This window comes from Haliotis rufescens, unplaced genomic scaffold, assembly GCF_023055435.1.
Source record: "Haliotis rufescens isolate VD_foot unplaced genomic scaffold, xgHalRufe1.0.p SCAF_6, whole genome shotgun sequence".
Lineage (NCBI taxonomy): Eukaryota > Metazoa > Mollusca > Gastropoda > Lepetellida > Haliotidae > Haliotis > Haliotis rufescens.
In genome coordinates this window covers 43,153,897-43,178,363 of record NW_025964334.1, presented here as the reverse complement: position 1 = coordinate 43,178,363, position 24,467 = coordinate 43,153,897, and the positions used below count along the sequence as shown (strand labels likewise).

General features: G+C 38.8%; 2 protein-coding genes across 2 annotated transcripts in view; both read right to left on the bottom strand.

Annotated features, from left to right (window-relative positions):
• Window positions 1-23,454, bottom strand: part of LOC125374777 — a 57,068-nt gene extending 33,614 nt beyond the window's left edge. The window contains exon 1 of the mRNA XM_048386314.1: window positions 23,245-23,454. Coding sequence (XP_048242271.1) covers window positions 23,245-23,390 — 146 coding nt within the window. The 5' untranslated portion in view covers window positions 23,391-23,454. The remainder of the gene's footprint in view (window positions 1-23,244) is intronic.
• LOC124114619 lies at window positions 8,081-12,258 on the bottom strand. Its single transcript, XM_046475293.2, has 6 exons — window positions 11,959-12,258; window positions 10,912-11,110; window positions 10,611-10,739; window positions 10,114-10,330; window positions 9,292-9,551; window positions 8,081-8,864 (listed from the first exon to the last, which is right to left on the bottom strand). The coding sequence occupies exons 2-6, from the start codon at window positions 10,999-11,001 to the stop codon at window positions 8,214-8,216; spliced, it is 1,347 nt and encodes a 448-aa protein (XP_046331249.2). The 5' UTR covers window positions 11,002-11,110; window positions 11,959-12,258; the 3' UTR covers window positions 8,081-8,213.
• Window positions 23,455-24,467: the final 1,013 nt, after the last annotated feature.

The following is a 24,467-nucleotide window of genomic DNA, read 5'->3' as shown; positions in this document are numbered from 1 at the left end:
TTGTCTCGTTAGCTGTTCCAATCAATCCTGCGGGTATCTAGTAATGGACGACTTCAGTGGAGCTCTGTCTGAAAGAACCTAATGTCTGCCCCTTGACATTGGTCCTCTGCCATTTAAAGGTCCACGCCTCATATGATCTATGTTGACACGGCAGCCTCTCATAAGGTGACCATATTGTCCACACCTATAGCACTGGACTCCAGACTGTAGTTCAAAATCATGAGGTAGTTGTACAGGGTTATCATGATGATGTTGATAATGATATTGTCCCTTGTGTTGTGTCTGGGATGCGGTAGGATTCATCCTTGCCTCCAGATTATCAATCTTGGATGACAGCTTGTGAATGACTCCCATCAACGTTGATGCTTCTTCAGAGGTTGGTTGAAGTGAAGCCATGACCTCGGCTAGTAAAGTTTTTTTTCTGTACTTCCAGTTTCCTCTGCTCCTGGTCATATTCAATTCTCCTAATAACTACTCAAAGCTGGTTGAAATCCTGTATGGTGTCAAATTTGTGTCCTGTGGAGTCTTTCAGTTACCGCCTGAGTCCTGACCAGAAGACTGTCCTGAGAACAGAGCTTGATCTATCCTGCTGGATGAAACCTAGTAAGACAAGCCTGTCTAACATGTCCCCAAGTCTGCAAACCCATGCTGTAGCATCCTCCTTTTCCCCTTGGCGTGCACCATAAAACTGGGCCATAAGGACTTCACCTTGTTCCATGACTGATGGACTGTATACACTTTTCAGTTTATTAAGAACTGAAGTGAGTGAAGCAGTGTGACCTTACCTCATTATGACACGGGCAGCTTCATCCCTAAGAGCTCTCCTGAGCGCCTGTAAGATCTCATCCTCAGAATGAGTCTTACTGCAAACGAAACGTTCAACCTCGTAGTGCCACACATCAAATGAAGTTTCACCTTTGGCCGTTGGATCACCAGAAAACTTTGGGTTGGTGGAATTGCATGATGCTCTGACACCTCAGATTTAAACTGTGGACTACCAGTAGCGCCCTGCAACTCCTGTATTGCTACCATACCTGCTACCCAATCCCTGAGTTCTTCTTCAGTCTTATCTTTTGGTGTAACACCCAGCTTCTGAAATCCCGCAAGAAAAAAAGCCAACTCATCAGAAGATAATTGGGACATGATGATAATGTAGTGATACAATTACGAATGAATACGAAGTGAAGGTAATAGCTTTACCTTACATGAACACGAACAAAAAAATTAAAGCTTATAAGACTTACATGGAGAAACAATGCATAATTAACATAAAGGTAATCCAGTAATACAACTAAAGGTTTAAGAGTTTATAGTTTAGTTTTGCTTTATCAACTATCAAGTTTACGATAGTAATGGTTTAGGTTTAGTTAGGTAACAAAATTAGGTAAGTTAACATGTGTTGTGGGTTAGTAACCTTTACCTGACAACTTAATCCATACTGTACGGATACAACTGACTCACAAGACCACACCCAAAAATTAAACAGGATAGGACAGGTGTGCTGAAAGAAGTGTAGTTGAAACCTACCTAATATTATATTAATTAAATACTAATATAATATTAACTATGTATAACATTAATTAAATGCTAAGAAACAGTGACACAACAACCGAACAGTAACTTAACAATATACTCTTTTATGGTATATGCCAAGATTATCTAAGTCTTAAGTAATAACACAACCTAACAGGGCAATCACTATGCCTGTGTTCTTGCAAAAGATGTTAACTATTAAACCAAGTAATGAATCAGTAATTTACAGTAAAATGTTTAAACGAAGTAGACGTGCCTAAAACTAACTGAACTAACTAATACAAACTAAACTAAGGGCCCATAATACTAGCTATGTACAATCACCACAGCAGAGCTCAATATGGCTGAAAAAACAAAACTGCTGCATGCTCAAATAAACAACATGGGTGGAAAAAAAACCCACCAACATGTCTATTAGACAATAATAGCACCAAAGAATAATAAAAATATGAAATACAGCTGTAAATATTTAGGATATCCAGTGTCAATAGCCTGTATACAGACGCAAGTGTCTCTGATCACAAGCAAGGAGAGTACATGTACACATATTTATACATGTTCACTTTATATTAGTGTCAGGCACAACTTCATACACTGTTACTGCAGGGGCTGCTGCTGATGTTCCTCTCTGTCCTGGCTCCATTCAAAATCATGATCCCACCAGGGATGCCATTGTAACACCGGTACTCTTGTCGTCTCAAAGATAAGGGAGTACTTGTTGGGTCAAAAGGGATTTATTGTCAATGGGCGTAGAGTGAGAACTACACGGTAGTCCGGGTCTGCCTAAAACATACAAAATTTGATATAAATATCATGGGTATGGACAGTATAAAGGCACTAGATAACAACAGTACTAATAATACATTTAGATCTATAGTTACTTACTTTTGGCATATATATTTGAACAAATCCTTCCAGATAAAACAAATTACACTCTATATATAGTTAATCATGCATAATTAATAAAATATAAATAGCATACCTCGTCTCAGGGACGCAGGCTGGAACCTCCTTTATTGATGTACAGTGAATAGCCCTGCACAAATAAGTATACTACATATAAATATATTACATAGCCACGGTTACACCAGGTTGTATGAAATACAAGTACTATAAATTCTACAAAATAATATACATATATCACTTCTAACCAGTTTATATCTAAACTAGTGTCCAAAAGAAACGATACCAATTTATTTTCAAAATTGTTTTTTACTAAGTAAATTGTCAAGTATGAAAACATGCCAATTCGTATTGCACATCCCAAACACAGCATAGTCGATAAAAAATACCGGGAACACGTGATCACTTCCGGGAAAAAACGTAAATTTCGTGAAAGTGACATTTCCCTCTCTAGCATGTTCTGCACGTGCAGAAAAACTGTATAAAACGGCTGATCAGACACGTTGATATCACAGCAACAAAAAGAACACAAGATATGCCACGTTTGACAGCTATCGAGAGAGAGAGAGCCGTTGGAATGGTCCAACAAGGAGCGTCACACGTCGACGTCGCCAGAAGGTTGGGCTGCGCACGCATCACTATCACCAGGTTAATGCAGCGGTTACGTCAGACAGGTCAGACGTCAGACAGGCCCAGGAGTGGAAGACCACGAGTAACCACGCCCCGTGAAGATCGTTACATCCGGGTATTACACCTGAGGAACCGCACCGTAACAGCGACGTCCACGGCGGCTACAGCACTGGGACACAGGATCAGTCGACAGACCGTCTACAGGAGACTACGGCAGTATGGTATCCGGCCACGTCATCCCTACGGCGGACCGCTCCTGACGCCTCGACACCGGAACAACAGACTGATCTGGGCCAGGCGAGTTCGACGTTGGCAACGGCGGGACTGGGCACGTGTTATGTTCTCTGATGAGAGCAGATTCCTCATCTTCAGAAATGATGGACGGCAGCTTGTATACCGACGATTTGGTGAACGTTTGGCGCCTAACTGTATCCAACAGGTCCGGCCGTTTGGAGGTGGAGGGTTAATGGTTTGGGGTGGCATATGTGGTGACGTCAAAACGATGCTTGTCGTAATTCGTGGAAACCTGAATGCACAGCGTTATCTTGATGACATCCTACGGCCTGTTGTGGTGCCCTTTATTCAGCAACAGCCTCGTGGACTCCTTTTCCAACATGACAATGCAAGGCCACACACAGCAAGATTGACACAGAACTTCCTTGCCAACGCCAACGTACAGGTTTTGCCATGGCCCGCATGTTCACCGGACATGAATCCCATCATGCACTTATGGGACCACCTCGATCGGCAAATCCGACGTCGCCGTGTGCCTCCAGTCAACGTCCAGGACTTGGAACGATGTCTCCTCGAGGAATGGCAACGCATCACTCCCAACGTCATCAGACGTTTGACGTCATCAGTCCGTAGGCGTGTTCTGGCATGTATTGATGCTCACGGTGGACATACCCGCTACTGACTTGACTTTGAGACGTGTGGTGTGACATTTCCCGTTGTTTCTGTGATCAGTGCTCTAACGAAATGTTCATTTTTCGACCCCACCCATCTTTAAAGGCTTGTCATATTGGTTGTACAGATTTTATTGAAATGAAATTTTTGTACAGATGTTGTTAAAGGATTTCTCAAAAGCATAACACCAATCCTAAACTTCTGCATTGTTTAGTTTTTCTTTTATGTCGTTGCAAACAGGTGGTATCGTTTCTTTTGGACACTAGTTTATTTTATAAAATGTACACTTGGCTAATACCTCAGTCAAATACACAGTTAAGTTGAATTAAGAATACATAACAATGTCATAATACAATGCTAGCTAAAACACTATATACAACAACAATGCTTAAAATACATAGTAACCTAAGCTTCCAGATAAATAAAGTAATAATTAAATGAACTTACCCTATATGACACAGTGAAGAGAACGTGCTGAGAAATATATGCTGACTGACCAGTAGAAGTTGTGATCAGGGTATCCACATGATTGCAGAGAACATGCAAAAAGCTAGATAACAAAGGGCACCCAATCACAGGCCAAGCCTGTGACTGACCCAGTGACAATAGCCATGAAACTAAGAACGAAATGGCTGAACTACTCAAGCTACATACTACAGAGCTAGCTCACCTGTGAATTAGTAGATTTGTGCAAGTGCTGTAGTTAACACAAGTATTTAGGAAAATAAATGTTAAATATTTAGGTTAGCTTATTAATTTCATTCATGTTTGGTTACTATAATGATAATTTAAAATCTAACAATATTCTATTTACAAGCATACTCCTACATTAACACTTCTGACAACGACCTTGACACAACAATGACGTGGCTATTGACTTTGTTAGCTGGCAGTGAGCACATTTTCTCCATCTTAGTTTATTGCTGATGACCATATTTAAGTAAAATTTACAGATGTGGAAAATGCCCCCAAGTCACTCTGTAAGATTACTCTGAAATAAAATTGAACAAACACAATTGAATAACCCTGTCGTGATTTCGTCATTATAATTATGAGAAAGGAGGCATTATCCTTGTGTTGGTTTGGGACATCATGTATGTTTGTATGACCTAGTGTTGTCTGTTCATAGCATTGAAAGTACAACAGTTTACTACTAGTAGACAGGTGTGATTGTCTACTGTGACTGTATGGTGGATTAGACACGGCTCACTGCTGTATGATTACTGTTTACGCTGTTCCTTAATGATCTTGTTCAACTAATACAATCAGGAAACTGCAAAGGTATGTTTGTGAATGAATTCGTTGATAAAATTAGCACATTGATGTTTACTGATGGCATTGTGAATGCAAGTGACGCTATTGTCAAATTGCAGAAATCAGATGTAGCAAGCTTTTGTGGCAAATATGTTATGAATGTAAATTTAGATGAAACAATTATGATTGTATTTTGCAGAGGAGGACTTTTCAAACAAATTGAAAAATAGTGGTTCAAAGTTGAAATACTTTAAATTGTATCAGCATACAAGTGCTTGTGGATATTTGACACCCCAAAGTCTTCATGGGGTTTGGTTAGAAATACATTAGCACAACAACCTGAAAAGCCATGAATATTTTGCTCACATTTATATATAATGCAAACATATCTTTAAGAGTTGTGTTTATTGTTGACAGAATGATTGTGCCAGTCATTGGTTATGGACCAGGTATGTGGGGTTATTCACAAGTTCAGACAGTTTAAAGTGTACACATGAGAACATTGTCTGTTAACACAAGTACAAAAAAGCGGTTGTTTTAGTACAAGGATGTTTGTGGATTATGCACACAAAGTAAGCATATTTGTGTAGAAATGTTTATAGATTGTGGATCAATATTTAGCGACAAACATGTAACCATACTTTGGGCTGAATTCTGAATACAAACTTGAACTTGAAAGTACAATTGGAATGTGTGAGAAATGTTCAAATATAACAACTTTATTGTGTTTTAAAAATTGAAATGATGAATATATATGTACATAACACTGTACCCATGATATTACATAATGAAAAAATACCATTGAATGTCTCGCATTTGTTTGTTGGTCTGTGCTTAGGATCTCTCTCTCTTACCACTTTAACAATGAATGCAATAGTACAGCACCATCACACGGTTGTCAGACGGACATTCAGTCATGTAATTTCATTGCAAAGGAGCTCCACCACATTCCCAAGGTCAGTGTTCGAAATAGACATCGGTCCGTATACCCATAGATGACAGATTTGTTCAAAGATGTTTTACAAGCTGATAATTTCCTTGATAAATGTATCACCATCTATTACCACAGAGTCTCTGGGAACTCGGTGTGATAGCAGTAATAGCTTCTGGATGACTGGTTGTATTTTGTAATTTTATATTGCAAGAGTATATCTCACTGCTTCAGCTAACATGTTTGGGCCTACAGTTTTTCAATTAGGCCTACAGCTAAGAATAGAAGTAAGTACTTTACACATGGTGTCAATCAGGGATATACCTACCGGTACTTATTTCTATCATTCTCATCACCAGATTTCAATAGTTGAAAAGAACAAACTTTTATTCCTTAACTGTGAAAAGTCACTGATTTAAAATAATTTTTGAAAAGCGAGGCAAAAGTAAGTTTGATAAGACTCTTAGTACTTTTTAGAAACACAGTCTTCACATGGACGTATACTAGCCACATAAAGAAACTGTGCACGGAGAAAATATAGATGTAAGGGCACACCGTCCATATATGAAATATAGGTTTGAACACAGCAATTATTGGAGACATTCAAACGCTCATGCACGTGCCATGCGATATGACGTCATTGATGGGGGCCTATGGACGTGCAATGTGTTACTGCACGTGCAACCTGTGCAGCTGTACACAGCATGTGCAACTCAAAATGCGCTGTCACTTTGGAAAGCATGATCTGTGGTCATTCAAAAATTCAAAACTTCTCAGGCGCAGACACAAGCATATCACAAGCAAATCATGCCAAGATTGACAGCTGCACAGCGTCATGAAGCCATTGGAATGATCCGAGCGGGAATGAGGCAACAACAGGTGGCAACACATTTCCAATGCCATCGTAACACGATATCGGCATTGGTGAGGCGTTATCAGAACACAAATGACGTTGCCGACCACCCACGTTCAGGACGTCCCCGAGTAACGACGCCAAGACAGGACAGATGGATTCGAGTGACACATCACTGACACAGGTTCCAAACGGCAGTAACGACGTCCCAGACAATTCCTGGACTGCGCCGTATGCATCCCAACACTGTCAGGAATCGTTTACGTCAGTACGGGACTCGACCACGACGCCCTGCCATACGTCCCATCCTGACACACCGTCATCGAGTCAACCGTCTAAGATGGTGTCGAAATCATGTTCGTCAACCTCGAATATGGTGGAGAAATGTTGTCTTTACAGATAAATCGAGGTTCAACATTTCCCACAGTGACGCGCGCCAACGTGTCTACCGGCGTTTGGGAGAACGTTATGCACGCAACTGTATTGTGGAGAGGAATCGTTTTGGAGGTGGCTCTGTGATGATTTGGGGTGGGATAACAGCACGGCACCGAACCCCTTTGGTGGTTGTTCAGGGCAATCTCACCGGTGTTGGCTACAGAGATCAGATTCTGAGGCCTGTGGTCATTCCTTTCCTGCAACGTCATGGCCCGGGATTGACATTTCAACAGGACAACGCTCGTCCTCACACGGCTAGGATCGCAATGGATTCCCTTCGACATAACAATGTCATGTTACTGCCATGGCCAGCATTTTCTCCAGATCTCTCCCCAATAGAGCATGTGTGGGATGAAATGGAGCGCCGTCTGCGTCGTCTTCCACATCCTCCAGATAAAGTCCGTGACTTGGCACAGGATTTGAGGAGGATATGGCAGGCCATTCCCCTGGCCTTCCATGCCCATTTGGTGGACTCCATGCGTCGTCGATGCACTGCTGTGATTCACGCACAGGGTGGTCATACCCGTTATTGACTTTGTGACTTTGTCATTTGACCCCCTACTCCATTTTGATCTTCTGACGTCATCGTAGCAGTTGTTGTTCAGGTCCCGTTGACATTTTCTTATGGTCCGATCATTCAGCTGCTACAGCGTCTGCATCATTTTGTTCTTGCTGTGTTGTATTTCAATCCAGAATATATTTTCTCCGTGCACAGTTTCTTTATGTGGCTAGTATATTAATCCACAAAAGGATATCTGTTCGTGAATCTTAACAAATGCAGTGAGTAGCAATGTAAGGCTTGAGGAAAGACTCAAAGAACAATGAGAGTCTGGGAATCAAACTTCCTGTACAATATTCCTCATCGAGTGATATTTTCTGAACAAAGAAGTCTTTGAACGTACAAACAGCAAAAAAGCAGTATTTTCGCTTTGATAGATACATCTGACCCTGCACCTGAAAGTAGTAATTACTGTTTTCTTTCAGTTGCATGAGGCCATTTCTCTTACAAAGATAAAGAAAGAGTTTCCCAGGAGCAATGACCTCATTTCTAGCACTGTAAGGACATTTAACCTCAACAATGGTGTTAGAATCAATGACACCGTCTGGGGTTGCTGCAAGGAAAGGGAGGTCAGAGTCAACAAACATTCCACAACTGTGAACATGAACATTACAGGCTATCTCAAGTTTGGCAATAGCTTTGGGTTCCTGCTGTAACCCATGCCTCATAGAGTTACAAACAAGTTTTCTTCCAGAGACAATTTGTTCACATAATTTAGTTCTGTTTCTCCTTGTAGTGCATTTGCAAATTGTCCAAAACTGAGATGCTGTCAACCTCCATCTCCTCTCTTCATGCCACAAGCTACACTTGGCCTGCTTTCTTGTCTTTGACTCTAAGTCTGCAGCCTGGTCATCTGTAATCTGTCAAAGATAGACAGAATAATTTTTTTTATATCACACAAAAACTTATCAATAAAATTCTTGAAACTCCTTTACAAATCAGAACAAAACAATTCAATCAGATAACATAGCTAAAACAGTTTAACCATATCGTATCTAGCTCCAAGGGACCAGAAAAAATCCATTTGCATGTGATTCAACCTAACCATCAACTACTACACTGCAACGTCTGAAGATATTGTGTCTTCTTCAGTAAAAAATGAACTAACCATGTAATGAATAATAGCAGGCATTTTGTTTTAGAAAAAAAGTGAATTATTTATTTGAATGCAATAAGCAGTAGCTATTGAAAGCCGAAAATATAATAACTTAATTTAGTGATTTGTGAGAATGCATAGATCTCAGGATTGAAGATTTCTTCATTACGGAAAACATGAGTGTAAAATACCTTCAAGGCTCTCACCACCCAGTATTCTGTGAAGGGCTTGTCCAAATAGTCATGATCTCTTACTGCAGATGACAGACTGGCTCTTTCAAACAAGTATCTGATCGTGATATCCTTAGACGCTGAAGAGCAGTAGTTGATGGTGATGTTTCGCACGTGGTCCCTGTAAGATGCACTATTTCTGTATTTTGCTGGTCTTGGGTCATCAAACATGGTTGGTCGCTTCGCCCCACACTTGAATGAGTCTGCTTTCTTCGGTGAATCTATTAAAGAGGAAAAAAAAAAAGGAATAAGATTTTGGCTGAAAATATATTACTGATACTGGGATACTTCAGTATATAATATTTGAATGTAGAAACAGCCAATAAGCAGTATTTTCTCTTTGATAGATACAGGAAGTGAAATTGTCATAATTTCAGACAATTCATAATTTGGGGTATACGCCAAACCTATTACGGGGGAAACAATTGAAAGGGTGATCACACACTGCAGAAATAGCTTGTGAGGCTTTTAGGTAGTTATGTCTAAGCTATACGATCAATGCCTACTGAATACATTAGCAGAAAGATCAGTTTCATATGTCATGGAATAATTAATCACTCTGTATATTTAATTCTAATAAATATGAAAATATAACCAAGGGGTACTTAATTTATTTTAATGTGTGCAGCTGAACTGAATATCTATTTTTTCAAACGAATAAAAACTTTCTCTTTTTAAGAAAACAATTGACACAAAAAAACTTGATAATTAATTCATTCTAACATGCTGTATAAGCACTTTGAATACCAATATATTTACTACACAGTAAACATGGTAAAGTACCTGAATATTCCTTTTGTGGCCTGTGGAATGTCTGCAGTCTGTCTGTGCAGGATCGCCTCACAGCAATCACACCTGTAGACTTGAACTGAGACAACATGAGGAGGACGGAAGCGAGGTGTTTGCAGGTTCCATGGGGGCCTTTACCAGCTGGGCACTCACAGTGTGTGTTCACCACTTCACCACATTCTGCTATTATGATGCGAAGACTGTAAGATACCTAAGTCAAGGAAATCAAAACTTGTAATGCAGAGTTATCTAAGTATCATCATGATAACATATAATGTATTATTCCTGCAAGTGACCACCTCTTTATGTTTGGTATAACTGACACATTATTTACACAAAGGTGAGATATTTCTTATTACAGACCTAAATGTACAATCATGAATGGCAAAACTGTGAATGATTACTCACTAATTTAAAATCATTAATCACTGACGATTCAATGTGTGGTTGAGAATGGAACTTATGACCAATCTGTTTCTAAGGTAACAAACCTTTTTCTTCATAGCAGCACTGACTAGACCACTGAAGTAGGCATGGTGATCAATGACAACACTGCAAGCCAGGACATGATTGGATTTCAAAAGTTGATGTCCCTTCTCAATAGCCTTCAAATCTCCAGTCTGAAAGCAAATAATTTCATTTTGCTAATTTCAGTATCTCATTTATTGAAAAGATATCTCATGTATGTTTCACAGGATATGTATTATCAAACACAACTGTTAATGTTAGTGTTACTATTGGTAATAATTTCAATAAATTTGAGTAACGCATAGAAATATATTGCACACTTACCTCTTCATTATCTACAGCTAACCGGTACCTAAAATATGCCTCGACATCCGAAGAGGCCATGGGCGGTAACCTGTCTTTGTGTAGTGGCATCAGTTGCTTGAAACCTGTGACTGGCCATGATTCAAATCGGATAGGCTTAGGTAACTTAATGTCATCTTCTGAGTGGCAGAAGTTATTATTTCTGTCATAGGACTCCAATCTGAAACAAATTTTACAATACACCTGTATATATTTGGAAAAAAAAAAAAAATTGAAAATACTTTAAATTCAGTCGGGGTGGGGTGGGGGAAACCTATGAAGCTGACCTATGTATTGGATTACTATTAATAAAAATATTTTATGCAACCAGACCCTTGGAACAGAGAAGTCATGCAAGAAGGTATTTCTATTTTCAAAGTACTGCAATTATATCTTAGATTTAGAATGAAAATGTCACAGGTCATGTCAAACCCCAGAAATAAGAACATTAGACAATACCCAAAATAACTTGAATGAGGGTTATATTGCCAGGACTGTAGATTGTAAAAAAACCTTTACCCAGTCTCATATGGTACTTATGATACCTTAGCTGTGCTAGGAAATCCTAACTAAAGCTTTCTTCTCATTTCTTTCACTCGAGATATTAATTAAAATATCAAAAGGTTAATATATACGGTACTATTTATTTTGATATATTTTAGTCTGATGCATTGAGTCAATGCATACACCACTGGCTTCGCCAGAGACCATATGCCGGTATATGGTCTCTGCTTTTGCATACATGTAGTCATTATAGCCCCAGTTCATGCTCTGTAGACGACTGACATAGCATGATGGGTAAAAGATATTTACGCATGCTTTATTTACGATTTCACCAACATGCACAGGTTTTCATTCAATAAAATGAAATTTGCACACCCCTGACGTTTTGTTTATCGATAACAACAATTTTCATTCAGTTCGGATTTCCCGCGGTATTCTCGAGTCGTAGTGGAACAAAACAAAGACTGTTTGAAGATTCAAAGCAAACTGACACAGAATTGGCAAGTCTCTTGTACAATTACATACCTTTCAATCAAATCGATCTTCTTCCCGCGTGTAGTTGCTCCACGGCATCGCAACTCTGTCTTCAGCTTCTCAACTGTCAAACCGGAACACTTCACACCTGGCGGATTAGTGTACCGGTGTTTGCCATAAGCAATGGACAATGAGCAAACGGGAGGCCGAGGGTTATTAGCACTGATAGGTGAAAGTATGTAAATAGCAGTGGGCAAATGGAAGCCAGCTAGATAATTAGCACCGACAAAGATCAAAGCAATAAGTCATCAGCGCCAATCATCTGTTGGCTTCCCTAGTTAGTTTCCACCTTTTGTTATCTTATTGATGTTGTTGTCCTTGGATGTACATATATATGCTCCCTGCCTCATGGCATTCATTGCTAACATTGACAACTCAACCAACCCCGCCCAAAAAGCAAATAATCTCGCCAACCACTTTTCGGCCGTTAGCAGTAACACCAACTTCAGTCAAAAATTCCAAGATAAACTTAAAACAGAAAACAAACCCACAAAAGAACCAAACAATAACAATCTAGAAATAAATCAACCCTACACAATGGAGGAGCTCCTCTACATAATCCAAAACAGGAAAAAGGGCACAGCCCAAGGATTAGACCTAACTTCTTACCAAATAATTAAAAAACTCCCCCTAAAACTACTCCAGGCACTACTCAAACTATACAATCCCATCTACCTAAACGGACAGGTTCCTACTCCCTGGAAACAGGCCCTAGTCATACCAATCCCTAAACCTAATAAACCAGCTAATCAAGCTAACTCATATCGACCAATATCCCTAACTTCAAACTTATGTAAAGTAATGGAATCAATGGCTAAAAATAGATTCCAACATTACTTAACCCAAAATAACATCATAAACCCAGATCAAAGCGGTTTCACTCCTGGCCGCTCAACCCTAGATAACCTCGCCCGACTAGAACAAGATATTAAGACAGGACAACTAAATAAACAATATACCACAGGCATCTTCTTAGACTTTTCTAAAGCTTTCGACATGGTATGGCACGATGGGCTAATACAAAAACTTTAAAAAATAGGACTCAAAGGTAAGATAATAAACTACATCCAGGACTTCCTAAACAATCGTAAAATAACCGTGGGTATAGACCAAACTCTATCGGACCAATGTCCCCTAGAAAATGGCACTCCACAGGGCAGTATCCTCAGCCCTACCCTCTTCAATATAATGATAAACGATCTATTCGAGGGCCTATCCCCTAAAGTAAACACATCAAAATTCGCGGATGATGGAGCCATCTGGATCCGCACTAAAAGCATGAAAATGGTCCAAAATTTACTCCAAAAATCTCTTAATAAAATACAACAATGGGCTGACAAATGGGGCTTCTCCCTTAACTCAGAAAAAACAACAGGAATAGTATTCAAACATAAAAACATGAAACCCGCCTCCCCAATCCTCCAGCTAAACAATCAAACAATCAAATTTCAAAAACAAACCAAATTCTTAGGACTTATTTTCGATGAACATCTCACCTGAGATGCTCACATCCAAAACCTAACCACTAAATGCAGTAAAGACCTAAACACCCTAAGATGCCTAACTGGCTCTAACTGGGGAGCCTCCAAAGATACCCTCCTCTCTCTCTACATATCACTAATTAGATCAAAACTAGACTACGGCTGCGCCATATACAACACCCTAAACAACTCTCTATCTAAAAAACTTGACTCAATAAAATATCAGGCTCTCAAACTAATTACACGCACCCAACATGGCACCTCCTACACCTCACTTCAGGCCTTAACAAGAGAAATGCCACTAAGTCTACGCAGGGAACAGCTAAGCTTAAATTTCTGGGCCGCGTCCCAATCAAACCCTCTCATCCAAAACTTAATAAACCAAAACATCAGCCCCAAAAACCAAGCTCTAGCTCGTAAACACCCCTTACTTACCCCAATATCCCAAAGAATAACAAACTACCTAAATGAACACCAAATTAAAAATCTTAAACAAAACTGCAAACAATCAAATAACTTCTCCCCTAAACTTAAAATACCCAAAATAGACACAACACTAGCTAGCCAAATAAATAAACAAACCGACCCAAACATAGCTAAAACTACCACACTAGCATACATACACGAAAATTGGCCAAATTGGTGTCACATTTACACGGACGGATCCTCAGATCCAACCTACAAACACACAGGTTTCGGAGTCCATACCACACAACCAACTAAAACCACACAATCCTTCCGACTCCCAAACAACCAATCAATATTCACGGCAGAACTAATGGGCATGGCCTCAGCCCTCCATAATCAAGAATCCAAAAACCACCAAAAAAATCCTAATACTTACCGACTCCCTTAGTGGACTGCAAGCCCTCCAAAACAAAAATACCAAAAACCGACCTAAAGTAATAAATCAAATACTTAAAAGCTCCAACGACCTAACTGAGGTAGGCAAACAAATAACCTTCTTGTGGATACCCGCCCACGTAGGAATATACGGTAATGAAAACGCCGATAAAGCAGCAAAACTATCCCTCAAAATCCCAGAAATAAGCTTAAACTTACCCATCTCAAAATCAGAAATTAAAAGTGTAAACAAGCAAAAAATCACAAAAAAATGGCATAACCTATATCTAAATTCAAATAGCCAAATCAAAAAAGTGCTCAGCAAACCACTAACCAAACCAAAAATCCTCCATCCATCAAAACAAATCGACAGAGTAATCACTAAACTCCAAACAGGACACACCAACCTAAATAACCACCTAAAAAACACCAAAAAAAACACTACAGGTAACTGCCCACACTGCAAACAACCAGAAACCCCAGAACACGCACTCATCCACTGCACACACTACCTAACACATCGAACCGCATTACAAACCACCTTCAATCTAAACAAGGCTCTCACTCTAGAAGCAATACTAAACCAACAAAATAAACTAGAAAACTTCAAGGCCTTAGGCGTATTCTTAATAAAAACGGAACTAATAAAACGCATCTAAAAACACAATAACCTACCAAATCAAAATCACATAAACAAACAAACATCCACCATACCCAGCTCCCTTAGTTCTCCTCCCCAACCCCATCGGCATCTATTCCAAATCTCAAAATTCCCAAATTCTATATAAGCAACCCCTAAACCCCCCTCTTGGGTTGCACAGACCACTTTCGCCCCTTTCGGAAACACATTAAATGGCCTGGCCGGGGCCGTGTGCGAAATACGCATCAGTCGGAAAGCGCACGTTAAATCTCCAAACTAGGTAAGTAAGGCATTCATTCAGAATTTCAGATTCTCTCAAACCACTCGCGCTCAATCGCTCCCGACATTGGATACTCCATAGATCGTGTTCCCATTTTACATCGAGATCAGCAACAAACAGGACAAGAATCAGCATTGCTTAAAGAATCCTCCTCCCCTCGGACCCATCGCTGGAACCAGGCGGCCTCAGCTGAAATCAACCTGAAGCAGGCCGACCTCTCGAACTTCAAACATGGCGGCAAACCGGATCCATCACTCGATCGGCAGAAAAAACCGAAATGACCGCCCGCTGTCCACATCCCAAGCATCAATATCAACTTCACCCCTAGACAAACAGAAAGACCAACGTCCCTCAAGAAGAGACTGTAAGCCACTATCATCTACCTTCACCACTTCTCCTTCCCCTTCACTCACTTCAACCCCCGCTAAAATCTCCACTAGTTCCCAGTACCCTCCAATTGATCTAAGTAATCCCACTAACTCCATCCCTTCCACTTTGGAAAATCACCTCCAACTTCGCCCAGCATCATAATGGCTACTCTCCGCAGCTCCCAGTCTAATCTACAAAATAACTTAGCCACAGCCACTGGGGGAAAACGCCCTGTACAATCCCCCGAAGTTCTTGAAACGCAATCGAAGATACACAACCTAACTCAAACAACAATCAACATCTAATACTTCTAGCATTCAATACAGGTCCCTTCCCCCTCACTTCACTATACACCAGAAACAGATTTGGGCTTATACTAAAGCAAGCCCATCTAAAATTAAAATTTATAAACAGCTGCGACAGAGCCTTCAAAATAAACTTACAATATGACCTCAAGCTTACGCAATTGAATCAAATAAACTCCAAACCCAGCCTCAAATAACTAATCTACTAAGGATCACCAGAAAAAACCTACAAGGTCCCCCAAACAGACACCTCCACTATCATCCTGACTTTCAAAGGAACCAAACTTCCTGACAATAACTTTTGGATCAATCTATTGCAAAGTGCACAAAACGAGAAAAAAACCCAGTCCAATATACCATCTGCCACCTTTTTGGACACACACAATCAAATTGTAAAAAATTGTATGCATCCTCACATGACGACGACGATCATCCAACTACAAAACATCCAACTCAATCTTATAGAATTCATCACTGCTCTAACCCTCTCTCCTAACAACACAATCGTAACAATTCACCAAAATCTTCTCCAAACCTCACTATACACTCTCCCGCTTGTGCAATTTAAACACAATGTCAAACCAATCAAACTATGATGGGACACCACAAACACGCAAATACACATACTATTGAAGCAGTCTGTTTTAACGGACCGTTTATGCCTAGAATTGTTGCGGGGAATTAACTCCGGGATCTCCACGCCTTCAAAAACAGACAGAGAGGTTCTCAGTCGAAATGCAGGAATGTTTATTATATATGATCTCAGGGGCAACAAACTTACATTCAACAGCATCTTAGTATTCAATTTCATAGTTAATAGTTAAGACATCATAATGAGCATATAACTAGTAAAGCATTAAGATATTGAAATCAATAGTTAAGAAATAATAATGAGTTACATAAGAGTGGACTCATTAAGACACCATGTTATAAGCGCCATGGTCACTTACACCATTGTGCTCAGTGAATGTCAATCATATTCATAACTTACATCATTCATAAATTCAGTTAAAATATGGACATAAATGATGATCTTACATTACTATAGGTAGTAGTAGTATAGGTAATGGTGATTCTGCCGCAACCCCACTGTAGCCAGATTTATATACCTATACTGCTACTACAGAGGGGATCTTTTATGTCAAAACGATGATGCGATTCAATGATCGTCATGATTCGTATTAAAGAAACATCAATATTAATTAATAATGGATAAAATTAACTATAGCCCACGAGGATATTGGAAAGGTATAGAGCAATAAAAAAATATGCCACCTTGGCTCAGGTATCTAAAGATGTGGCCAAGGATTGGTTAAAGAAACAAGCGATGTGGCAAATATACTTACCAGCACCGCGTTATATACCGAGGAAGAAGTTTGATATTTTTACAACGAATGAAGCTCATCAGACTGACCTCTTGTTTCTTCCCTACGATAAGGCAAGACGCAAAACGTATAAATACGCTTTAACTGTAGTGGATGTGGCTAGTCGGTACAAAGAGGCTGAGCCATTAACCTCGAAGGATTCAACAGAAGTAGCTAATGCACTGAGTCGCATATATAAACGCGAACCACTAAAATGGCCTAAGCTATTTCAAGTAGATCCCGGTCGCGAGTTTATGGGATCAGTAACTAAACTGTTAACAAAGCACGATGTCGAAATCAAGCGTGGTGAAAAAGAGGCCCACCGTAGTCAAGCTATCGTTGAAATATTTGGAAATGTTTGTTTGGCTATCAGTATGGGATTGAAATGAAATCAGATCGATTTAGATCAACCGAATGGGTGACACGATTATCAGCTGTTGTATCAGCGTTGAATAATGAAGTAACAAGATTAATCGAAACCATCTTCAGCACCGCAGAGAAGCAAAGAACAAAAACTTCCGGATAGAGTAAGCGTAAGATATTTATACAAGCCCGGTGAACTCAAAGGAGGCCAACGTCGCGCAACCGATCCGATATGGTCCCTTAAGATATATAACATTAGTCGATTGGTTATGAAAGAAGGAGAGCCTATTCTTTATTATCTTAAAGATGGACCGGGCAGGGGATTTGTATGAGAAGAGTTGCTCATAGTTTCAAACGATACAGTATTACCACCCTAAGTAACCATAAGCATAGGTAGTTACACCATTCTTATCAATCCATAGGGGATAATGATGTCTTGTTCATTCTTAATCCATCTATCCTGTGATTGACACTTCTTAAAGTGTTCATCTTGTGTTTGAATGTTCTACCATTGAATAATGCTTCTTTATACTGTTCGTGTTTGATATGCTTTTTGACTTCTTAACACCGTAAGCTTTTCTTATCTCTCCATTATCAGACTTCTTTATAGAATACATCTTAATCCGACATACTCCGCAATAGGGGTCCCAGCACATTCATCCTCCATCTTACCTAACACCTTTTTATTTACTACGCTGTGCAGTGGATTATCTTTTGGGCAATCGCTTGTGTCGTACATATCTATTTTTTCTGCCATATCTTTATACACATCCTCGGTTTGTATTTCCATCAACAAAGAATCTGTGTTGGTATATAACACCTCACACCTATCGCCATATTGCTTCTTAAGTTCGTTGTAATATAAGTCATACATAAAGTGTTTTGACAAGTCAAGAATACTCATACCAACGTACACCGGTCTGTTGAATTTAAAATTACTTTTTTTGCATATGTAGTACGGCTTAGTCGTTATCAAATATCTTGCTTCTGTTAAAAGCCGGAATGGCTATAAGTTTCCTGAGTCTTTCTTCCTCATTACACTTGCCTAATTTAGACTGCCTCCGTGGTCTAGTGGTAGAGCGTCCGCCCGGAGAGCGGAAGGTGCGGGGTTCGATCCCCAGGCGCGTCATACCGTGGAATCCCCTTTCAGGGGTTTGTTACAAACATGACAACTCGTTGACTTCTTATAGGCCCTCCAATCATCCTTCGTCATACACATGGGTTACTTACACGATAAATTTTCCCTGATTAATCTCTCTTCATTTTGAAGATATTCTAGGAACTTTCCCGTTGCATCGGGACCTCTGCAAATCACGGGCGGGTTTGTTTTCCCATAATACCTTACAACTATATATCCAAACCCACAAGGAATATGTTCTTGAGTTTTGCATGTAAAACTATCTTGATTGCTTCGGACGTTATTTTCTATAGGTTTGATAAGTGCTTCGAAGGCAGCTTAAATTATGTACGGTACTGGCATTTGATTACAATAATGTTCAAATTTTAATATATTTTTTCCCTCTTTAGGCATATCAATCCTGATAGCAGTCTGTCGAACACCTCTACAGTCTTCTTTATGCGCTTCTAATAGATCTTGTCTGCTGTACCCATGTAGGCATCTTTCACAGAAATATTTCTTTCCTGCATGTTTTGTTTGATTGCATAATAGCCTGCTTAAACTCTTTATCCACGTATAATGATATTTACCATCTTTTTCGATCAGAAATGAATTGATTCTGGGAATATGTTCCGGGGCGGAGCTTATCCTGTGTACAACAATTCCTTTAGGCGAATGTCCCAAAACATTTATAGCTAAATTATTTTGCTTTTCTCCCATATCAATTTGTGAGATTGGTGTAGGTTCGTCTATACCATCAAGGTTTAGTGCGTTGTTTTGGGGATAGCTAGAAGGTCTATTTGCAATTTTAGAATCAACGGGGAACAATGCAGTCATCGCCTTTATTTTGTACATAATTATGGCTTTTTTCTTTTTATAATACGAGGGTATATAAGATTCTCCTTTGAAAGGCATATAATTTGCTATGTCTAAATATAAACAATCGATTTTATCCACACCCCAACCCGAACCTCTATTAGTCCAGCGTTCTAAAGTTTTTTGTATCCTCTGAATTGGTGTATCTAATGATGCGCTTATAGTATGGGATTCGGTTATAACTTCTTGATTGCTCCGGAAATAAGGTTCGGTATATTCAGTGCTATCGTCTGCGTTACTTTTACTCAATGACATTTTAACTGTCAGCTGGTATTTTATACTATTTAAATCATCTAACTCCTCGTTAATTTTGCTCGATACGATGGGCTTAACATCATTAACATCCATGTTGGAATAGATATTCATCTTCCAACCTCTTAGATATTTACCAACGCCAGCTGTGAGTACAAATTTTAACTCATTATTATCAACAACAATTGGTTTATTAACATCGCCAACTGATTTATTATTATCTAGTAAAGCGATCAATTCAGCTTTTCTCATTCAAGAATAACCTCTCAGCCCCCTTTTCTTCGCTTGAGCTTTGAGTTCTCTAACAGTCTGGGGTTTGTTGTATTCCAAACCGAGTAAATCAATCAATTCAGCTTTTCTCATTCGAGAATATCCATGTAGACCACGTTGTTTTGCGAAAGTCTTCCACTCTCTGACAAAAACCATTGTGATTATATGGTATATACAAAATGAGCCAAATGTCTAAATGGTTATATTTCCACATCTAAATACGTAATCTCCCCAACCCATTCCTTCTTGTTGATGTAATCTCTCTTCCTAGCATAAATAATCTGCTTCCTGACCCTATCAGCACCGTGACTCTTAACATAAACAGTAACTACCTTTGACCCCAATCCCACATTCAGTACAAACGTAATTTTTATATCTTTGTCTGATGTAATAAGTCTGGGTACCACAGTAAACACCCACACACCGTTGGTTACATTGAATTGGTTTCCCCATGAGTGTATATCTGCACGGATTCATGGTTATATACACCTATCATATCATTTGTCTAAAAGGCAAATCACATCTCCAGTGGTGAGTCATAGTTGTCATCGCTATTTATAGATTAGCTGAAAATAGACAACAGTCAGCCAGTCAGCTCATATAGCTGAACAGCCAGTCAGCGCTATTTATAGTTGAGTAGTCAGGGTTATTATTAATGGTTGATACGCAATAGAACATAGCTAAAAATAGCCTCGGTGGCACACCACCTAGTGATAAAAATTAGGGGTGACTATTGAGGCATTTTTGACTATTGCGATACTATTGCGATAGTTAAAACAACTATTGGGATACTATTGCGATATAAGCCCTACTATTGCGATAGTTTTCACTTACAATTATAGCAGGCCTTAGCAGCATATATTTCAGCATTTTGACTGACACCATCAAAATAAATATAACTTTCTGATACTATTTGTAAAGAAAACAAGAAATGAGAAAAAAACAAGTTCAAATTGACCTCTCAAAAACATTTTAATACAAAATTTCACTTCATGTAACTAGTAAAGTCTTAGGTTACTGCAGTGTTTTAGCACCAATGTGAATAAATGTGATTGAATGACTAGTATTTGACTATATAAACTGTCAAACTCTTTAATTGTCACATTGGCATTCACTGAATGACTAAATGCGATTCAACATATCAATTAGGAAACAAAGTTGACAAAGGGACGTAACTCTAAATCAAGCAGACAAAGTAGTGCAATCCAAACGAAAGTTTGTTGTTTCTATGTTTTTTAAGAAATTAAATGTACCAAACAAATTAACTATCGAAACTATCGATAGTTAGACAAACTATCCCCAATAGTATCGATTGTTTCAAGTTGCAATCGATAGTGTACTATCGTGAGACAAGCAATCGCAATCAATCGATAGTTCGATGTATCGTTACACCACTAATAAAAATGGTGTAAAAGAGTGGATAAAAAAGCATTTAAAAGCATTAGGAGAAGCACTGGGAAAGCTCGCTGGGAAAGCTGCGTCCGCACTTCCCGGTATAATTGGGAGTATTTTTTCCTGGCTCTTGAATTTATTAGCTAAGACCACCACTTGGCTTAGTCAAAACTTGTGGGCACTGATCGTAGCAATTCCCGGGTTGTTGTACGTATCCGCTTAAAGACTATTTAACCAAATCAGTTCATTAAGAACTATTTAACCAAATCATGAGTAAACTAGCCGCGACTCCACCTACTATAAGCGCTGTTTTATCATCGATATGTTGTTGTTTTTAAGTGGCAATATGTGGTGGCACTTGTGGTTGTGCGTCAGTAGATGGTTGTGAAACATGTGGTGACTGTGGCTTGACCATTCCCGTTTCGTCTGTGTTTGTTTGCGTTATTAATTCGTTGTTAATATCTGAATTTATACCTGTTTTTTGTTGATCGGTAGCAAAAACAATTTTATTATTATAGCCTATAACTTGACCGATCTTAAGTTCCATATTACTCAGAGACATGTATAGTCCCGGCGCATAAACGTAGTCTACTTTGGATTGAGCCTACTGTAATACATCTTGATAACGCTTATAGAAGATGGTATGTCAACTGGTGAATTAATAGCATCCTCTACTTTTGCGACAAACTGTTTTTGCGCATCGAGCGCTGTCCCAGAACCAATTATTCCCGTTCGTGTTTGTGATTGTGCACCAAGAATTGCCCATACATAAGTTCTTGTTGATTCATTAACTCTTACAACTCCTGGGCTAGTAAACTTATTTTCTGTTTTATCATACAGAAATTCATTGCAAGCGTTTGCGGTATCGTTTAGTTGCACAAATTTTGTAACAATATAAGCTAAACCACTCTTAAAACTCAGAAGATCTCCTCTCCAATCGTTACTCAAAAGTTCCCAGCCATGATTAAGATTATGCAATCTTACAAAAAGATTGTTTTTCTGTAACAGCTGAAATGGATCGAATGGTTAATGAGTTTTTAAAATAAAATATCACTTTCTTCTTTAACAGTTCTTTGTCCGCTGTACGGAACACCTAGACCATGGTTAAGTCCTTTAATACGCCAATCTTTACTCGTAGAAATATTAAATTCCTGACAAATACACTCATACGCGAACCTATTGTACAGATTATTTGTGGAATTCCAGGCTCGATCCTGGGCACTAATTTCTTAAAGAATACGTCTAATCTGATAGTACACGTGAAATAATAAATTAGACTTACTTAGTTCAAATCCGGGGGCATAAAGAGATACGCCACATCCTGTTGTGGTACACCATATGGCAAAGTTTAACTGGTTCTGCCAAAATTGCATCGGATTGTGGAACCAATCATGCACCATTTTATCGCCGTGACCCTGTATTTTTCTAAGATATCAGGGAATTTAACGAAAAAAACAGCACCAGAGGCACTAACTAAAATCGACAGATTACTAATGTAACTCAATTTCATATTTAAATTATGATATAGTATCTTTGTATATTTATATATATGTTACGCTCCCAGGAATAACAAATGGTCAGTCAATTCAACTGCTTCATACTATCCTTAACTCGGCTGGTCAACTTGAAGTCGCTATCAGCGATGTAACATATTACCCGCGCCGGACCAATATAAGTGCTGCGAGAGATAATAATAACATAGTACTATTTGATGATAACACTCACATTGTTATATCTGATGGGTGTAACAGCGTATGCTCACTCAATGATGAATTTTGTAAGCCTTTTGGAGCTAGTCTCACACAAAATGAGTCGAATGGGATGCTGATTTTAATCGCTGAAAAAAAGCAAATATTTCTTGATAAGAACATAGCAAATACACATGGATTTTATTGGCTAAACCCAATAATACCACCCAACGCAACACGGCATGGAGTTAAATTACCCGATTTAGTTCCCTATAAAGAGTTGTGTATCCATCTTGATCAGATAAGTACGACGGATAATATCCGTCTAGAAAGTCCTTCAACTATGCTTAGAGCTATTCCAGTCAAAGATGAAAAATATAATAGTGGTAGAAAGGAATCTTTCTCAAAATTACAATATAAAAAATTAAAGCGGGGTATTATTTCAGACTTCAAAATTTCTGTATTAGATTTAAAACATCAACCTGTACATATAGGATACTTGAGTGTAACACTCCATATTATAAGTAATGGTTGATTTCATATTTAAGTTATGATATAGTATCTTTGTATATTTAATATGTATGTTACACTCCCAGGAATAACAAATGGCCAGTCTATTCAACTGCTTCATACTATCGATAACTCGGATGGACAACTTGAAGTCGCTATCTGTGATGTAACGTATTACCTGCGGTGGACCAATATAAATACTGCCAGAGGTAATAATGCGGTTGTTTTAGATAGAAAACGTCGCTTTATATCTGATGGGTATTACAGCATATGCTCACTCAATGATGAAATTTTTAAGCCTTTTGGAGCTAGTCTCACACAAAATGAGTCGAATGGGATGCCGATTTTAAGCGCTGGAGAAAAGCAAATATTTTTTTAGGAGAACTTAACACATACATTTGGATTTGTAACCGGAGGAGGATTATTAATGGGACCCAACACAGCATTTCATTGAACTAAATTACCCGATTTAGTTCCCTATAAAGAGTTATGTATCCATCTTGATCAGATCAGTACGACGGATAATATTCAACTCGAAAGTCCTTCAACTCTGCTGAGAGCTATTCCAGTCAAAGATGAAAAATACAATAGCGGTAGAACGGAATCTTTCTCATCATTACAATATAAAAAATAAAGGTGGGGTATTATTTCAGGTCTCAAAATTTCTGTATTAGATTTAAAACATCAACCTGTACATGTAGGATACTTAAACGTAACACTCCATATTATAAATAATGGTTGATTCATTAG

Excerpts from the sequence above, each read along its gene's own strand:
- LOC124114619 (XM_046475293.2), bottom strand. The coding sequence starts at position 11,001 with ATGCCACTACACAAAGACAGGTTACCGCCCATGGCCTCTTCGGATGTC. Across the intron at positions 10,740-10,911 it reads TAGCTGTAGATAATGAAGAG|ACTGGAGATTTGAAGGCTAT; the intron begins GTAAGTGTGCAA and ends ATTTGCTTTCAG. Across the intron at positions 9,552-10,113 it reads GCCACAAAAGGAATATTCAG|ATTCACCGAAGAAAGCAGAC; the intron begins GTACTTTACCAT and ends CCTCTTTAATAG.